Below are 19,706 nucleotides of genomic sequence, written 5' to 3'. Positions count from 1 at the left end.
TGAAAATGGTGTGAGGAGGTAAGGCAATAAAAATGCCATAGTAGCAAAGTAATTACAATTTAGCAGATTAACACTGGAGTGATAGATGAGCAGATGATGATGAGCAGATGATGACGTGTAAGTAGTGATACTGGTGTACCAAAGAGCAGCAAAGTAAATAAAAACAATATGGGTATGAGGTAGGTAGATTGGGTGGGTGGGCTATTTACAGATGGACTATGTACAGCTGCAGCAATCGGTTAGCTGCTCAGATAGCTGATGGTTAAAGTTAGTGAGGGGAAAAAAGTATCGAGCGTCAGCGATTTTTGCAATTCGTTCCAGTCACTGGCAGCAGAGAACTGGAAGGAAAGGTGGCCAAAGGAGGTGTTGGCTTTGGGGATGACCAGTGAGATATATCTGCTGGAGCATGTGCTACGGGTGGGTGTTGTTATCGTGACCAATGAGCTGAGATAAGGCGGAGCTTTACCTAGCATAGACTTATAGATGACCTGGAGCCAGTGGGTCTGGCAACGAATATGTAGCAAGGGCCATCTGGTTTGGGTTTAATGGGACTATCGTTTGTTTTTCAACAGGACATTGACCCAACACACCTCCAGGCTGAGTAATGGCTATTTTACCAAGAAGGAGAGTGATGGAGTGCTGCATCAGATGACCTGGTCTCCAGAATCCCCTGACCTCAACCAAATTGAGATGGTTTGGGATGAGTCGGACCGCAGAGTGAAGGAAAAGCAGCCAACAAGTGCTCAGCATATGTGGTAACTCCTTCAAGACTGTTGGAAAAGCATTACAGGTGAATCTGTTGATTCAGGTTGGATGCTCCCCATCCAACCTGACAGAGCTTGAGAGGATCTGCAGAGAAGAATGGGAAAAACTCCCCAAATACAGGTGTGCCAAGCTTGTAGTGTCATACCCAAGAAGACTTGAGGCTGTAAACGATGCTAAAGGTGCATCAACAATGTACTGAGTGAAGGGTCTGAATACTTATGTAAATGTGAGTTTTTTTTATACATTTGCAAAAAAATATATATATTTTTTTGGCTTTGTCATTATGGGGTATTGTGAGTAGATTGATATGGAAAAAACACCATTTAATCCATTTTAGAACAAGGCTGTAACGTAAATGTGGAAATAGTCAAGGAATCTGAATACTTCCCGAATGCACTGTAATATATATCTATATTTATAAACTGAGTGGTTCGAGCCCTGAATGCTGATTGGCTGACAGGCATGGTATATCAGGGGTATGACAAAACATTTTATTTTTACTGCTCTAATTACATTGGTAACCAGTTTATATTAGCAATAAGGCACCTCTGGGATTTGTGATATATGGCCAATATACCACGGCTAACTGCTGTATCCAGGCACTCTGCGTTGCGTCATGCTTAAGAACAGCCCTTAGCCGTGGTATATTGGCCATATACTGTACCACACCTCCTCACCCCTTATTACTTAAATATCTATAGTCTGAGACAGTGTGTGCCAGTAATTTCATCTTCAAAACACCTGATATCTACAGAGACCTGAATAACTCATCCAAAAAGCATGTATGACCATGCTGTAGCATGTAGAGACAGAGATAGTTCCGCACAGGTATGCATAACCATAGTCAATAATGTCCTGTATGATAAGGTGTGGAAGCTAGCTGCTTCCGACCTGCCGTGCTCAGATATCTGACTGTGTCTAATAGACAGGGCATTCACTGCTGTCTTCCGCCAGGTAGCAAGGGATTCAGACTATTTTACCCCCCTCTAGACCTCCCTCCGTCCATCCCTTCAGACCTCCCTTTTTCCCTCCAGACCTCCATCCCTTTCTCTAGCTGCCCCTCTTACCGTGCCTTGTTAAATATTCATCGGCAAACTGTTTTCCGGGGAGAGCAAAGGATGAGAGCGGAGAGAGGAGTGAAAGGAAGAGGAGAGAGAGACAGAGCAGAGGGGTCTGACAGCTTAATCATGGAGTAAAAGCTGCAGACAGGACAGGTCTTCTCTCTCTCTGCTGCCTCTGGCTGTCACAACCAGCTACATGGTGTAATCCCCTCTCCTCTCCTGACACCAGCAGACAGAGCAAAGAAAAAACAGACAGGGGCAGAGAGATACACAGAGGGGTAGAGAAGATCGAGATGCACAGAGGGGTAGAGAAAATAGAGAGGTAGACATAGAAAGACAGAGGACCTTTCAGAGGTGAAGATAGAGAAAGCGGCAGAAATACAGAGGCAGAGATAGGAGAGGATAGAGAGACAGAGGGGAGAGGATAGAGAGACAGGGGGGAGAGGATAGAGAGACAGGGGGGAGAGGATAGAGAGACAGGGGGGAGTGGATAGAGAGACAGAGGTGAGAGGATAGAGAGACAGAGGTGAGAGGATAGAGAGACAGAGGGGAGAGGATAGAGACACAGAGGTGAGAGGATAGAGAGAAAGAGGTGAGAGGATAGAGAGACAGAGGAGAGAGGACAGAGAGACAGAGGGGAGAAGATAGAGAGACAGGGGGGAGAGGATAGAGAGACAGGGGGAGAGGATAGAGAGACAGAGGGGAGAGGATAGAGAGACAGAGGGGAGAGGATAGAGAGACAGAGCGGAGAGGATAGAGAGACAGATGGGAGAGGATAGAGAGACAACGGTGAGAGGATAGAGAGACAGAGGTGAGATGATAGAGAGACAGAGGGGAGAGGATAGAGAGACAGAGGGGAGAGGATAGAGAGACAGGGGGAGAGGATAGAGAGACAGGGGGAGAGGATAGAGAGACAAGGGGAAGAGGATAGAGAGACAGGGGTGAGAGGATAGAGAGACAGAGAGGAGAGGATAGAGAGACAGGGGGGAGAGGATAGAGAGACAGGCGGGAGAGGATAGAGAGACAGAGGTGAGAGGATAGAGACACAGAGGGGAGAGGATAGAGACAGAGGGGAGAGGATAGAGAGACAGAGGGGAGAGGATAGAGAGAAAGGGGGGAGAGGATAGAGTGACAGAGGGGAGAGGATAGAGAGACAGAGGGGAGAGGATAGAGAGACAGGGGGAGGAGGATAGAGAGACAGAGGGGAAAGGATAGAGAGACAGAGGGGAGAGGATAGAGAGACAGAGGGGAGAGGATACAGAGACAGGGGGAGAGGATAGAGAGACAGAGGGGTGAGGATAGAGAGACAGAGGTGAGAAGATAGAGAGACAGAGGGGAGAGGATAGAGAGACAGAGGGGAGAGGATAGAGAGACAGAGGTGAGAGGATTGAGAGACAGAGGGGAGAGGATTGAGAGACAGAGGGGAGAGGATAGAGAGACAGAGGGGAGAGGATAGAGAGACAGAGGGGAGAGGATAGAGAGACAGAGGGGAGAGGATAGAGAGACAGAGGGGAGAGGATAGAGAGACAGAGGGGAGAGGATAGAGAGACAGAGGGGAGAGGATAGAGAGACAGAGGGGAGAGGATAGAGATACAGAGGGGAGAGGATAGAGAGACAGAGGGGAGAGGATAGAGAGACAGAGGGGAGAGGATAGAGAGACAGAGGGGAGAGGATAGAGAGACAGAGGTGAGAGGATAGAGAGACAGAGGGGAGAGGATAGAGAGACAGAGGGGAGAGGATAGAGAGACAGGGGGGAGAGGATAGAGAGAAAGGGGGGAGAGGATAGAGAGACAGAGGGGGGAGGATAGAGAGACAGGGGGGGAGGAAAGAGAGACAGATGGGAGAGGATAGAGAGACAACGGTGAGAGGATAGAGAGACAGAGGTGAGAGGATAGAGAGACAGAGGTGAGAGGATAGAGAGAGAGGGGAGAGGATAGAGAGACAGGGGGAGAGGATACAGAGACAGAGGGGTGAGGATAGAGAGACAGAGGGGAGAGGATAGAGAGACAGAGGGGAGAGGACAGAGAGACAGAGGTGAGAAGATAGAGAGACAGGGGGGAGAGGATAGAGAGACAGAGGTGAGAGGATAGAGAGACAGAGGTGAGAGGAAAGAGAGACAGAGGGGAGAGGATAGAGAGACAGGGGTTAGAGGATAGAGAGACAGAGGGGAGAGGATAGAGAGACAGAGGGGAGAGGATAGAGAGACAGAGGGGAGAGGATAGAGAGACAGAGGGGAGAGGATAGAGAGACAGAGGGGAGAGGATAGAGAGACAGAAGGGAGAGGATAGTGAGACAGAGGGGAGAGGATAAAGAGACAGAGGGGAGAGGATAGAGAGTCATAGGGGAGAGGATAGAGAGACAGAGGTGAGAGGATAGAGACAGAGGGGAGAGGATAGAGACAGAGGGGAGAGGATAGAGACAGGGGGGAGAGGATAGAGACAGAGGGGAGAGGATAGAGAGACAGAGGGGAGAGGATAGAGAGACAGAGGGGAGAGGATAGAGACAGAGGGGAGAGGATAGAGAGACAGAGGGGAGAGGATAGAGAGACAGAGGGGAGAGGATAGAGACAGAGGGGAGAGGATAGAGAGACAGAGGGGAGAGGATAGAGAGACAGGGGGAGAGGATAGAGAGACAGAGGGGAGAGGATAGAGAGACAGAGGTGAGAGGATAGAGAGACAGAGGTGAGAGGATAGAGAGACAGAGGTGAGATGATAGAGAGACAGAGGGGAGAGGATAGAGAGACAGAGGGGAGAGGATAGAGAGACAGAGGGGAGAGGATAGAGAGACAGAGGGGAGAGGATAGAGACAGAGGAGAGAGGATAGAGACAGAGGGGAGAGGATAGAGACAGGGGGGAGAGGATAGAGACAGAGGGGAGAGGATAGAGACAGAGGAGAGAGGATAGAGACAGAGGGGAGAGGATAGAGACAGGGGGGAGAGGATAGAGACAGAGGGGAGAGGATAGAGAGACAGAGGGGAGAGGATAGAGACAGAGGAGAGAGGATAGAGACAGAGGGGAGAGGATAGAGACAGGGGGGAGAGGATAGAGACAGAGGAGAGAGGATAGAGACAGGGGGGAGACGATAGAGACAGAGGAGAGAGGACAGAGAGACAGAGGGGAGAAGATAGAGAGACAGGGGGGAGAGGATAGAGAGACAGGGGGAGAGGATAGAGAGACAGGTTGGAGAGGATAGAGAGACAGAGGGGAGAGGATAGAGAGACAGAGCGGAGAGGATAGAGAGACAGATGGGAGAGGATAGAGACAACGGTAAGAGGATAGAGAGACAGAGGTGAGAGGATAGAGAGAGAGGGGAGAGGATAGAGAGACAGAGGGGAGAGGATAGAGAGACAGGGGGAGAGGATAGAGAGACAGGGGGAGAGGATAGAGAGACAAGGGGGAGAGGATAGATAGACAGGGGTGAGAGGATAGAGAGACAGAGAGGAGAGGATAGAGAGACAGGGGGGAGAGGATAGAGAGACAGGGGGGAGAGGATAGAGAGACAGAGGTGAGAGGATAGAGACACAGAGGTGAGAGGATAGAGACACAGAGGTGAGAGGATAGAGAGACAGAGGTGAGAGGATAGAGAGAAAGGGGGGAGAGGATAGAGTGACAGAGGGGAGAGGATAGAGAGACAGAGGGGAGAGGATAGAGAGACAGGGGGAGGAGGATAGAGAGACAGAGGGGAAAGGATAGAGAGACAGAGGGGAGAGGATAGAGAGACAGGGGGGAGAGGATACAGAGACAGGGGGAGAGGACAGAGAGACAGAGGGGTGAGGATAGAGAGACAGAGGTGAGAAGATAGAGAGACAGAGGGGAGAGGAAAGAGAGACAGAGGGGAGAGGATAGAGAGACAGAGGGGAGAGGATAGAGAGACAGAGGTGAGAGGATTGAGAGACAGAGGGGAGAGGATTGAGAGACAGAGGGGAGAGGATAGAGAGACAGAGGGGAGAGGATAGAGAGACAGAGGGGAGAGGATAGAGAGACAGAGGTGAGAGGATAGAGAGACAGAGGGGTGAGGATAGAGAGACAGAGGGGTGAGGATAGAGAGACAGAGGGGAGAGGATAGAGAGACAGGGGGGAGAGGATACAGAGACAGGGGGAGAGGACAGAGAGACAGAGGGGTGAGGATAGAGAGACAGAGGTGAGAAGATAGAGAGACAGAGGTGAGAGGATAGACAGACAGAGGGGAGAGGATAGAGAGACAGAGGGGAGAAGATAGAGAGACAGAGGGGTGAGGATAGAGAGACAGAGGGGAGAGGATATAGAGACAGAGGGGTGAGGACAGAGAGACAGAGGGGAGAGGATAGAGAGACATGGAGGAGAGGATAGAGAGACAGAGGGGAGAGGATAGAGAGACAGAGGGGAGAGGATAGAGAGACAGAGGGGAGAGGATAGAGAGACAGATGGGAGAGGATAGAGAGACAGAGGGGAGAGGATAGAGAGACAGAGGTGAGAGGATAGAGAGACAGAGGGGAGAGGATAGAGAGACAGAGGGGAGAGGATAGAGAGACAGAGGGGAGAGGATAGAGATACAGAGGGGAGAGGATAGAGAGACAGAGGGGAGAGGATAGAGAGAAAGGGGGGAGAGGATAGAGAGACAGAGGGGGGAGGATAGAGAGACAGGGGGGGAGGATAGAGAGACAGAGGGGAAAGGATAGAGAGACAGAGGGGAGAGGATAGAGAGACAGAGGGGAGAGGATAGAGAGACAGAGGGGTGAGGATAGAGAGACAGAGGGGAGAGGATAGATAGAAAGGGGGGAGAGGATAGAGAGACAGGGGGGAGAGGATAGAGAGACAGGGGGAGAGGATAGAGAGACAGAGGGGTGAGGATAGAGAGACAGAGGGGAGAGGATAGAGAGACAGAGGGGAGAGGACAGAGAGACAGAGGTGAGAAGATAGAGAGACAGGGGGGAGAGGATAGGGAGACAGAGGTGAGAGGATAGAGAGACAGAGGTGAGAGGATAGAGAGACAGAGGGGAGAGGATAGAGAGACAGGGGTGAGAGGATAGAGAGACAGAGGGGAGAGGATATAGAGACAGAGGGGAGAGGATAGAGAGACAGAGGGGAGAGGATAGAGAGACAGAGGGGAGAGGATAGAGAGACAGAGGGGAGAGGATAGAGAGACAGAGGGGAGAGGATAGAGAGTCATAGGGGAGAGGAAAGAGAGACAGAGGTGAGAGGATAGAGAGACAGAGGTGAGATGATAGAGAGACAGGGGGGAGAGGATAGAGACAGAGGGGAGAGGACAGAGAGACAGAGGGGAGAGGATAGAGACAGAGGGGAGAGAATAGAGAGACAGGGGGTAGAGGATAGAGACAGAGGGGAGAGGATAGAGACAGAGGGGAGAGGATAGAGACAGGGGGGAGAGGATAGAGACAGAGGGGAGAGGATAGAGAGACAGAGGGGAGAGGATAGAGACAGAGGGGAGAGGATAGAGAGACAGAGGGGAGAGGATAGAGAGACAGAGGGGAGAGGATAGAGACAGAGGGGAGAGGATAGAGAGACAGTGGGGAGAGGATAGAGACAGAGGGGAGAGGATAGAGAGACAGGGGGAGAGGATAGAGACAGAGGGGAGAGGATAGAGACAGAGGGGAGAGGATAGAGAGACAGGGGGGAGAGGATAGAGACAGAGGAGAGAGGATAGAGACAGAGGGGAGAGGATAGAGACAGGGGGGAGAGGATAGAGACAGAGGGGAGAGGATAGAGAGACAGGGGGGAGAGGATAGAGACAGGGGGATAGGATAGAGAGACAGAGGTGAGAGGATAGAGAGACAGAGGGGAGAGGATAGAGAGACAGAGGGGAGAGGATAGAGAGACAGAGGTGAGAGGATAGAGAGACAGAGGGGAGAGGATAGAGAGACAGAGGGGAGAGGATAGAGACACAGGGGGGAGAGGATAGAAAGACAGGGGGGAGAGGATAGAGAAACAGAGGGGAGAGGATAGAGAGACAGAGCGGAGAGGATAGAGAGACAGGGGGAGAGGATAGAGAGACAGGGGGGAGAGGATAGAGAGACAGGGGGGAGAGGATAGAGAGAAAGGGGGGAGAGGATAGAGAGACAGAGGGGAGAGGATAGAGAGACAGAGGGGAGAGGACAGAGAGACAGAGGGGAGAGGACAGAGAGACAGAGGTGAGAAGATAGAGAGACAGGGGGGAGAGGATAGAGAGACAGGGGTTAGAGGATAGAGAGACAGTTGGGAGAGGATATAGAGACAGAGGTGAGAGGATAGAGAGACAGGGGGAGAGGATAGAGAGACAGGGGGGGAGAGGATAGAGAGAAAGGGGGGAGAGGATAGAGAGAAAGGGGGGAGAGGATAGAGAGACAGAGGGGAGAGGATAGAGAGACAGAGGGGAGAGGACAGAGAGACAGAGGGGAGAGGACAGAGAGACAGAGGTGAGAAGATAGAGAGACAGGGGGGAGAGGATAGAGAGACAGGGGTTAGAGGATAGAGAGACAGAGGGGAGAGGATAGAGAGACAGAGGGGAGAGGATAGAGAGACAGAGGGGAGAGGATAGAGAGACAGAGGGGAGAGGATAGAGAGACAGAGGTGAGAGGATAGAGAGACAGAGGTGAGATGATAGAGAGACAGAGGGGAGAGGATAGAGAGACAGAGGTGAGAGGATAGAGAGACAGAGGGGAGAGGATAGAGAGACAGAGGGGAGAGGATAGAGAGACAGAGGGGAGAGGATAGAGAGTCAGAGGGGAGAGGATAGAGAGACAGAGGTGAGAGGATAGAGAGACATAAGTGAGAGGATAGAGAGACAGAGGGGAGAGGATAGAGAGACAGAGGGGTGAGGACAGAGAGACAGAGGGGAGAGGATAGAGAGACATGGAGGAGAGGATAGAGAGACAGAGGGGAGAGGATAGAGAGACAGAGGGGAGAGGATAGAGAGACAGAGGGGAGAGGATAGAGAGACAGATGGGAGAGGATAGAGAGACAGAGGGGAGAGGATAGAGAGACAGAGGTGAGAGGATAGACAGACAGAGGGGAGAGGATAGAGAGACAGAGGGGAGAAGATAGAGAGACAGAGGGGTGAGGATAGAGAGACAGAGGGGAGAGGATATAGAGACAGAGGGGTGAGGACAGAGAGACAGAGGGGAGAGGATAGAGAGACATGGAGGAGAGGATAGAGAGACAGAGGGGAGAGGATAGAGAGACAGAGGGGAGAGGATAGAGAGACAGAGGGGAGAGGATAGAGAGACAGATGGGAGAGGATAGAGAGACAGAGGGGAGAGGATAGAGAGACAGAGGTGAGAGGATAGAGAGACAGAGGGGAGAGGATAGAGAGACAGAGGGGAGAGGATAGAGAGACAGAGGGGAGAGGATAGAGATATAGAGGGGAGAGGATAGAGAGACAGAGGGGAGAGGATAGAGAGAAAGGGGGGAGAGGATAGAGAGACAGAGGGGGGAGGATAGAGAGACAGGGGGGGAGGATAGAGAGACAGAGGGGAAAGGATAGAGAGACAGAGGGGAGAGGATAGAGAGACAGAGGGGAGAGGATAGAGAGACAGAGGGGTGAGGATAGAGAGACAGAGGGGAGAGGATAGATAGAAAGGGGGGAGAGGATAGAGAGACAGAGGGGAGAGGATAGAGAGACAGGGGGAGAGGATAGAGAGACAGAGGGGTGAGGATAGAGAGACAGAGGGGAGAGGATAGAGAGACAGAGGGGAGAGGACAGAGAGACAGAGGTGAGAAGATAGAGAGACAGGGGGGAGAGGATAGGGAGACAGAGGTGAGAGGATAGAGAGACAGAGGTGAGAGGATAGAGAGACAGAGGGGAGAGGATAGAGAGACAGAGGGGAGAGGATAGAGAGACAGAGGGGAGAGGATAGAGAGACAAAGGGGAGAGGATAGAGAGACAAAGGGGAGAGGATAGAGAGACAGAGGGGAGAGGATAGAGAGACAGAGGGGAGAGGATAGAGAGACAGAGGGGAGAGGAGGAAAACCGTTTGTCAATAGTTAATCTGAACAGACCAAGGACTTCTTGTCATAACCCAGCGTGAATGGACAGTCAGCCGTCCAATCTATTCACCCACAAGCGACAGCCACCTCACGCTAGACACAGCCGGGCTCGTAACAGACATCCCACAGTGAACAAATCCAAATCGTTTCTTTTCACTCACATTGAAAGAGTCCATTATGACTTTATATGGCCCTTTAGTATCAAGTGAAGGTGGAAATTGAAAATAGATTGAATGTGAGTCTTTCCTTCGAGACTTGTGCTAATTATCTCACTCACTATCCTCTCTCTAGAGGTCTGGAAATACAACAGGCCTGGGAATCGGATCATTATTGGTCGTTATCACATCTTCTGATCAATATGATTGATTGGGTATTGATCAAGCCAAGACATTATGTTTTTGAATAAACTGTGGGATCCTCCACACAAATGACATGAAAGGGTGCAGCAGTGAATCACATGCACGGTACAGCTAGGGGATATAGGCAAAAATCCATACTGTGATAAATTGCCTGAATTGATGTGATAACGATAAATAGAACAAGAAGTATATTACATTAATGTGCACCACAGTTTTTTAAATGATCCTTTAAACTACTACTACTAGTTTGATGGTTGTACCACCATCAATTGTCCCATTAACAATCACCCATATTATCACACTTGTTCCATTTCAAACTCCACATTTCTCTAGTATAGGCTACTTACAGTACTGAACGATATCAGCAAAATGTCTGAGACAAGTGATCGGTGTCGATCATTTTTGGTTTATCGTCCCAGCGCTAACACACACACGTGCGTGCAAGCACACACACACTTACCCCATTCATGGGATAGGTCTTCCATCCCAGCTCTCCCAAAACAGACGTGGTGTCCAGCAGTACCACTGAAACAGAACAGGAACAAACAACCATTAGCATAATGTTGAAATACATACCTCCCTGTTTCTGCATCAGTAATTGAAATATTGCTCATAAATTCTCATTTAGACTTCTGTAGCCTTATAGAATTGAGTTTCCCCCCAGATTAAAATGTGCGTGTCCATTTTAGTAAAGCATCATTTCAGAGCTAAACAACACAATTTAGCCCTGATAGAGACTGTTGACAGCAATCTGACTGCAATCTATCTCCTTCATATCCTCTCCCATTCACAGGCTTTTTTCACTTTAGCTCAGACAATAAGGACTTCCTGTCTGTCCCCAGAGATAAGATTACAAATAACCCGTCTCTTGGTCCTGAAGCATTTCCGTGTAATATCCGGCTATTCAACGTGAACTGGAGTACTGTAATTAATGTACATTATGTATACATTACATACAGCATGCAAATTGTATTCAAATGAGCAATGATTCTGGTAGATTCTGTTGATAGCTTTCACTGTAAGAGAAAGACAGAACATGTCCTTGAGACTTCTGATATAAAATACATGGAAATACTGGGAATTGTATTTGGGATTGTGAAAGTAGTATTTTCATACTAGTTGACTGTAAGAGAGAGTGAAAGTCAGGAGGACATGTCAGCGTTAGTATATTGACGCTTATCACGTTGTCAATATTACAAGTTCTCCTCCTCCAGGCTGATAATACTGTGAACTTGAGTCTGTGTCAACATAGTTCTAAAACATCTTTCCATCTCTATCTGTGCCTCCCACATCAGTAGACTTCATCATTTAGGATCAGAATGTCATTAAACAAACTTTTAGAACAACTGAATAATAATCTCCCTTACTCTGAGCAGAGGGTGGAAGGATAAGATATGTTACCTTCAGCTTTCTACAATAACACTGGTTCTTATAACAATCTTTTTTTAAGTTATCTGCATTATTACGTCTCTTCTTTAGAGCTGAAATAACCTTAACACAATATAGATGCATCAACATGGTTCTCATCTAGGGATGCACGATATATAATCGGTGAACATATCAGAATCGGACGATATTAACTAAAAATGCCAACATCGGTATCGGCCCGATGTCTAGTTTAACACCGATCTGCAAAACCGATGTCAGATGACGTGCATACCTATATAACGTAGGTACATGACGTAATGACGACACGTACAATGTTTACCTACACGTGCAACACAGCATTCCTAATCTAGCTCACAATGTCTGCTGTGTGGATCGAGCAGCCAACAAGTCGAGCAGTGATTTGAAAGAACATTTCTGTGAGATACCTCAAAGGTGAAATCCATTAATGCCAAGATAATGGAATTCATTGCCCTTGACAATCAACCGTTCTCTGTCGTGGGTGATGTTGGCTTTCGCGGACTGGTCGAGCACCGGTACACATGTTGCCCTACCGGAGTGACACAGTAATAGCGTCACTGCTATTAGCTTCACGACATACTATGGAACACCGTTTGGGTCTTTGTGTGTCAAAAAAGATACACGCCAAATAACACTATTTGACAGGACAAATAACACAGTTCTATTATAAAATGTTGTGTATTCTGAATGTGCACGTACAAGCCAAGTGCCACCACTACTATCAGTAGCACTGTCAAAGCTGTACAAAAAAGTCTGCAAACAAGCAAACACTGGCCATGAACAATGTGTTTACAATACGCGTTGGTAATAAAGAATAATTTGTTCGACCGCAACTTCTGGGGTAGCTAGCTTTAGCTTGGTACCTAGCTAGCACCAATACAACCAGCCTGAAAACAATGACCAGTAGAAACTGCAGTCATTTTCATTATTCTTAGCAATGATTTAGGAACCCTTGTGTAAGAAATAGCTAGGTAGCCACTTGTTGTTCGCCTATTGAACTTGAATATCAGTTCATGAAAAAGAAATAGCTAGCCAGCTACTTAATCCTGTTGCCCAAAGCTATAAGCAACCTGCTAGCTTCATCTGGCTAGTGATGCTCGACCGGACCGGGTTATGCGTTGTTGCACTATTGTGGCTAATCCTTATTTTGGCTAGCTTCACATAGATGAGTCCGACCACCATTAATCAACCGTCTCATAAATTAGGGTTATTTTAGATGACGATCCCTAGCTATATAGTCAGCTAGGTAACGATAGCTACTGAAACGGATGTTGTTTTGCTATATTTTGTTTGCATTCATGAGCTATCTAGCTTTTTTTTATGACCAGCACTGTAGGTGCGCGAGACAATTTTACCAGCATCATAGCATATGTATCGATGAATCGTTGTGGCATGTGAAATACGAGTGAGTGTAATCAATGTGTAATAACTACGTAAAAAATGAATGAATGCATTAAATTATTATGTGATGTGCAGTCATATTCAGGTCCTGATTGGTCAACAAGCTTATTTCTCATCAAATAGTGTTATTTCACACGCAAATACCCAAATGACGTTCCATAGAAATCCTGGTTGAGAATGAAACGACTGAACAAATGAACAACGAAACAGCACAGCAAGTAAGTGAAAGAAATAGGTTTTGATTATGTTTTACTGGTAATGGGGACATAAGTAAATGCCAACAAAATAACTTTTTGGTCAGTGTGTGTGTGTGTGTAACCTCTATTTAACTAGGCAAGTCAGTTAAGAACAAAATCTTATTAACAACGACGGCCTGCCCCGGCCAAACCCGGACGACGCTGGGCCAATTGTGCGCCACCCTATGGGACTCCCAATCACAGCCGGATATGATACAGTCTGGATTCAAACCAGGGACTGTAGTGACACCTCTTCAACTGAGATGCAGTGCCTTATTCTGCTGAGTCCATGTGTATGTGTTAACTATTAAACTGTACTAGAATGCTTAAAAGGCCACAAAAAAATGTAATATCGGATATCGGTATCGGCCAAAAATGTAATATCGGTGCATCACTAATATTAATATCATACACTAGTAGAAAAGAGAGAATTCCAATGCATGAGTGTCAAGCCAGTGTATTTGACAGAGCATTTCTGACAGAAACTGTCCAACCAGTTTATGAGCTTGTATGTGTATTGTCAGTGTGTGTGGTGCAGGCTGTAAGATGTCTGTGTGCTGACACATATGTGTTGGTCATAATAAACTAAAGGCTCTTTTCACTGCGTCCGCCATTCCCCAGTCCCCTGTGAGCCAGCCAGCCCCCCAGCAGCCAGCCCCCCAGAAGCCAGCCCCCCAGCAGCCAGCCCCCCAGCAGCCAGCCACCCAGCAGCCAGCCCCCCAGCAGCCAGCCCCCCAGCAGCCAGCCACCCAGCAGCCAGCCCCCCAGCAGCCAGCCCCCCAGCAGCCAGCCCCCCAGCAGCCAGCCCCCCAGCAGCCAGCCCCCCAGCAGCTAGCCCCCCAGAAGCTATCCCCAGAGCAGCCGCCCACACAGCAGTGACAGACAATAAACCATCTGCTCTGGATCAAGCCAGGAGCTGTGGCACAACCACCAGTGTTACGGTATGGAGAGCACCCAGGATAGGGATGGATGAATTTATCTACGTCAACAAAAGCACAGTGGCAAGAAAAACATTGAAAGCAGGTACCAAGAACGCAGGCATTTAGGGATACTTGAAGCTTCTCTGCTACTATGCCAAAAAGCTGTATCTATCAAACAAGCCAGCAGGTAGCGTAGAACTCTGGGCCAGAGTTTAGTATGTGTGTGTTCGATGATTTTCCTGTATACTGTAGGGCAATTACTGTATGATCTATGCTAAGTGAGACAGTGCAAATACATAGTTTAAAAGAAAACACAGTCCATACAATATACAGTGAATTCCAGAATTATTGGATCCCTTGATGAAGATGAACCAAAAAAATACAGAATAAAATAAAAATAAATACTGAACTATATTACATGCTAAAGAGATTTTGTTTCACAAGTAATATGTTTTTTTTTAAATGTAAAGATAGGGGTGCCAATCATTTTGACCCGTTTCCAATACAGCACCACCTCCCTTTGAGAAGCAATGATACTGAGCCTTTTTCTCAAATGTTTTATGAGATTGGAGAACTAAACTCAGCAAAAAAAGAACCATCCTCTCACTGTCAACTGCGTTTATTTTCAGCAAACTTAACGTGTAAATATTTGTATGAACAACAAGATTCAACAACTGAGACATAAACTGAACAAGTTCCACAGACATGTGACTAACATAAATGGAATAATGTGTCCATGAACAAAGGGGGGGTCAAAATCAAAAGTAACAGTCAGTATCTGGTGTGGCCACCAGCTGCATTAAGTACTGCAGTGCATCTCCTCCTCATGGACTGCACCAGATTTGCCAGTTCTTGCTGTGAGATGTTACGCCACTCTTCCACCAAGGCACCTGCACGTTCTGGGACATTTCTGGGGGGGAACAGCCCTAGCCCTCACCCTCCGATCCAACAGGTCCCAGACGTGCTCAATGGGATTGAGATCCGGGCTCTTTGCTGGCCATGGCAGAACACTGACATTCCTGTCTTGCAGGAAATCACGCACAGAACGAGCAGTATGGTTGGTGGCATTGTCATGCTGGAGGGTCATGTCAGGAAGAGCCTGCAGGAAGGGTACCCACATGAGGGAGGAGGATGTCTTCCCTGTAACACACAGCATTAAGATTGCCTGCAATGACAACAAGCTCAGTCCGATGATGCTGTGACACACCGCCCCAGACCACAGACCCTCCACCTCCAAATCGATCACGCTCCAGAGTACAGGCCTCGGTGTAACGCTCATTCCTTCGACGATAAAGGCGAATCCGACCATCACCCCTGGGGAGACAAAACCACAACTCATCAGTGAAGAGCACTTTTGCCAGTCCTGTCTGGTCCAGCGATGGTGGGTTTGTGTCCATAGGCGACGTTGTTGCCGGTGATGTCTGGTGAGGATCTGCCTTACACCAGACCTACAAGCCCTCAGTCTAGCCTCTCTCAGCCTATTGCGGACAGTCTGAGCACTGATGGAGGGATTGTGCGTCCTTTGTGTAACTCAGGCAGTTGTTGTTGCCATCCTGTACCTGCAGGTGTGATGTTCGGATGTACCGATCCTGTGCAGGTGTCGTTACACGTGGTCTGCCACTGCGAGGACGATCAGCTTCCTGTCCTGTCTCCCTGTAGTGTTGTCTTATTTTTTTATTTTACCTTTATTTATACAGGTTTATTCTCATTGAGATAACATCTCTTTTCCAAGAGAGACCTGGTCCAATAGCAGCAGAGGGAACAACGTTTCAGACAAAACAACAATACACTAACAGAACATTAAACAAAACTATAAACACACATACAGTAGAACAAAAACATTGTACATTAAAAACACAAACGTCTTGACTAAAAACAGCTGGCCTAAAAACAATTACACTCTTCTATGATATATACATCGATCAAGTGTTTAAACTCCACCAACGAAACTAGATCATCAGAATTTAAAATGTTCATGACAGAATTCCAGGACGACGGAGCTAAGTAACTAAAACTATTTCTACCATGTCCTGTTCTAATTTTTGGTACTGTTAGAAGCAAATCAGAATGGGACCGTAAATTATATTTATTTACTGACCTGACTAAAAAAGAACAGAGATAAAATGGCATTTTACCCAATATGGCCTTTAAATCAGTGTATACCAGTGTTTAAGCCTACGCAAGGTCAATGACGACCAGCCAACAGCGCTGTAGAGATCACAATGATGTGTTAGACGTTTCTGATTTGTAATGAACCTGAGGGCTGCATGATACACTGAATCAAGTGCTCTCAGGGTAGTGGCTGAGGCCTGCATATATATATATATAACATCACTTTAATCTAAAACCGACAGTAATGTACAGCGTACCAGCTCCTTGATGGGCTCAAAAGAAAATCAAGCATTGTGCCGGTAATAAAATCCTATTTTCAGCTTGAGCTTCCTTATCAGGTTCTCTACATCCACAGTGAAGCTCAGCTTATCATCAACCCACACACCCAAATATTTGTACACTTTAACTTGCTCTATAGTATGTCTAGCCAATGTAGCAATGACATGATTTGTTACATGCCTGGCATTTAAAAATAACATGCATTTTGTTTTACCCGAATTTAGAATCAGCTTTAAATCATACAGATTCTGTTGTATGATGTTAAATGCTCTTTGGGCATTTTCAAAAGCTAAAGATAAACTACAACCACTTGAATAAAGAACAGTATCATCTGCATAAAAATGAACATCCGCTGTTTCAATAAGCTCCTCAATGTTGTTGATATTCAAAAATGAACAACAGTGGGCCCAAAATAGAACCTTGCGGAACACCTGAGCACACGTCTATGGACTCAGATTTACAACCATTCGCCATTACACATTGTGTACGATTTGATAGGTAATTCATAAACCAATCTAGAGCATGACCAGTAATTCCACAACATTTTAACCTTTGCACTAACACAGCATGGTCCACGGTGTCAAAAGCCTTCGACAAATCAATAAAAACAAACACACAATGTAACTTCTTATCAAGAGCACAGTGGATGTCATTTAAAAACTTCAATGTTCCTGAAACAGTGCTGTGGCCAGACCACAGCACTTAGGCGTCTCACAGTACGGACATTGCAATGTATTAACCTGGCCACATCTGCAGTCCTAATGCCTCCTTGCAGCATGCATAAGGCACGTTCACGCAGATGAGCAGGGACCCTGGGCATCTTTCTTTTGGTGTTTTTCAGAGTCAGTAGAAAGGCCTCTTTGGTGTCCTAAGTTTTCATAACTGTGACCTTAATTGCCTACCGTCTGTAAGCTGTTAGTGTCTTAACGACCATTCCACAGGTGCATGTCCATTAATTGTTTATAGTTCATTGAATGGGAAACAGTTTTAAAACCTTTACAATGAAGATCTGTGAAGTTATTTGGATTTTTACAAATTATCTTTGAAAGACAGGGTCCTGAAAAAGGGACGTCTCTTTTTTTGCTGAGTTTATTTGGGAGGGATCATAGACCATTCCTCCATACAGAATCTTTCCAGATCCTTGATGTCCTTTGTCTGTGCTTATGGACTGCCCTCTTCAATTCAAATTACATGTTTTTTCAATGGATCCAATAATTCTATACCTCAACGTATATAATATGATCAGTTACAGAAAACCATAATTGGAGTGTTGTGTCTGCAAGGTTCAATACTGTCGCAGACAGAGAGAGAGACAGAGATTGCAGCAGGTTAATCTATGCTTCTCTCCGCCAGCCATACATAATAGTTTCTTTGGCAGTGTCGCGGTGAGATGGCTGACTGCTCTCACACATCCATAACACTGGAGTGCTAAAATGTTAAACGTTGGTATATTTGTGTGGCCCTTTACACTCGTACCTTTATACGGGTTGAAAATGGCAGATTTGGGCACTGATAAGCGCCTGAATTGGAAATCAGTGGATGTAGAGTAATATGCTATAAAATGACACCAGAGCTCAGGCTCTGCATTCACAGCGCTGTATGGGTTTTGATTGACAGCCGTTTTGAACTTGCCCCCATCCCTTCCGCTAATTGGTCAACTTTTGCACATTCTTTGTTGTCCGAGTGAGAGAAATGCTGTAACTTAAAAGGACTCAATGTCTTTGAAAGATGAGGTGTTAAGGATTATAATAAATACTTGTTTGTTGTCATACAAGCAAGCCAAACAACCTTGAGTCCAAATCTGCACTTCACATTTCCATTTCCTAAAACTCATGTCATATACAGTCCCAATGTTTATGTCACGTTCCTGACCTATTTCTGTTAGTTTGTTGTATGTGTTAGTTGGTCAGGACGTGAGTTTGGGTGGGCATTCTATGTTGTCTGTTTCTATGTTGGTTTAGGGTTGCCTGGTATGGCTCTTAATTAGAGGCAGGTGTTTGGCGTTCCTCTAATTGAGAGTCATATTTAGGTAGGTTGTTTCACAGTGTTCGTTGTGGGTGGTTGTCTCCTGTGTCAGTGTTTGTCACACCATACGGGACTGTTCGGTTTGTTTTTGTACATCGTCATTTTGTGTAGTCTATTTTCCCTGTTCCTGCGTTCTTCGTGTTTTATGTAAGTTCCATGTCCAGGTCTGTCTGTTCCGTTTTGTTATTTTGTTAATCATTCAAGTGTATTTCGTTTCGTGTTTTTCCGTCTTGTTAATTAAAATTATGTATTCACAACCCGCTGCGCCTTGGTCGAATCACTACTCCTCCTTTTCGGTTGAAGAGGAGGAGAACCACCGTTACAGTTTATGATCACAATGTTTGATGTACAGTTACAAGATGACATGGAGTCATACCAGTGGAGACTCTTCAGAGGAGGAAGGGGAGGAGCATCCTCCTCAGTGAATTTCATAAAAATAATACAATTTTAAGAAAGTTAACCATTTTAGATAAAACGATAGTAAATATATTCCTGTCACCAAATAATTGATTAAAACACACTGTTTTCCAACGAAGGTCTACGAAATGGGGATAAACATACCTGAATTTATCCAATAGAAACTCTCGTTTGGAACTGTTGGACTAATGATTACACCCTAGATCAGCTAGATGCAGGCAAGAGTGTGCAAGGTGGTATTGAATGTGTCACTTTCTACCTTGATTATTCAAATTTCTCTCTCTACCTGTGCACCTACGTTGTAAACTTTGTTGTGACTTTACTTTCATTAATCTGATGACTGTTACTTATCTAATCAACTATGTTTAATTGTTACCCAATTAAATTAATCATGTAACAATTAACTCAATAGGAATTTGGGGCACCACGAGAGCGGTTGTTTAAAGATTTACCATCTCCCAAGTTAAACTCTAAAAGGTCTTTACCTATCACATCCATAAAACCGTCAACTTATTAATAATAACCTCATATCATAATTCTGAACAGTCGTAACCTTGGATCTGCAAAAACCCCAGCCTTACTTATGATTCAGTACTACACACATTGGTTGAATTATTTATTTACTAGCTAACTAAATGGTAACACAGAACAAACATACACACTTAAAACAATAGGAAAAGGTCCCTAGTGGACTGACACAATATGGTGGATTTTTACACAATGCCATGGAAAGGAAGAGAAAGAGAGACACTTATCGTTGACA

At 46.4% G+C, this 19,706-nt stretch overlaps 1 protein-coding gene across 1 annotated transcript in view; it reads right to left on the bottom strand.

The window, feature by feature from the left end:
- Nucleotides 1-19,706, bottom strand: part of LOC129816487 (ephrin type-A receptor 6-like) — a 256,812-nt gene that overhangs the window by 219,600 nt on the left and 17,506 nt on the right. The window contains exon 2 of the mRNA XM_055871028.1: nt 10,607-10,671. Within this exon, the coding sequence (XP_055727003.1) occupies nt 10,607-10,671 (65 nt within the window). The remainder of the gene's footprint in view (nt 1-10,606; nt 10,672-19,706) is intronic.

The sequence above is a fragment of the Salvelinus fontinalis genome, chromosome 19, assembly GCF_029448725.1.
Source record: "Salvelinus fontinalis isolate EN_2023a chromosome 19, ASM2944872v1, whole genome shotgun sequence".
Taxonomy (NCBI): domain Eukaryota; kingdom Metazoa; phylum Chordata; class Actinopteri; order Salmoniformes; family Salmonidae; genus Salvelinus; species Salvelinus fontinalis.
Note: the sequence above shows the minus strand (reverse complement) of the source record. Positions and strands in the feature narration are given on the sequence as shown.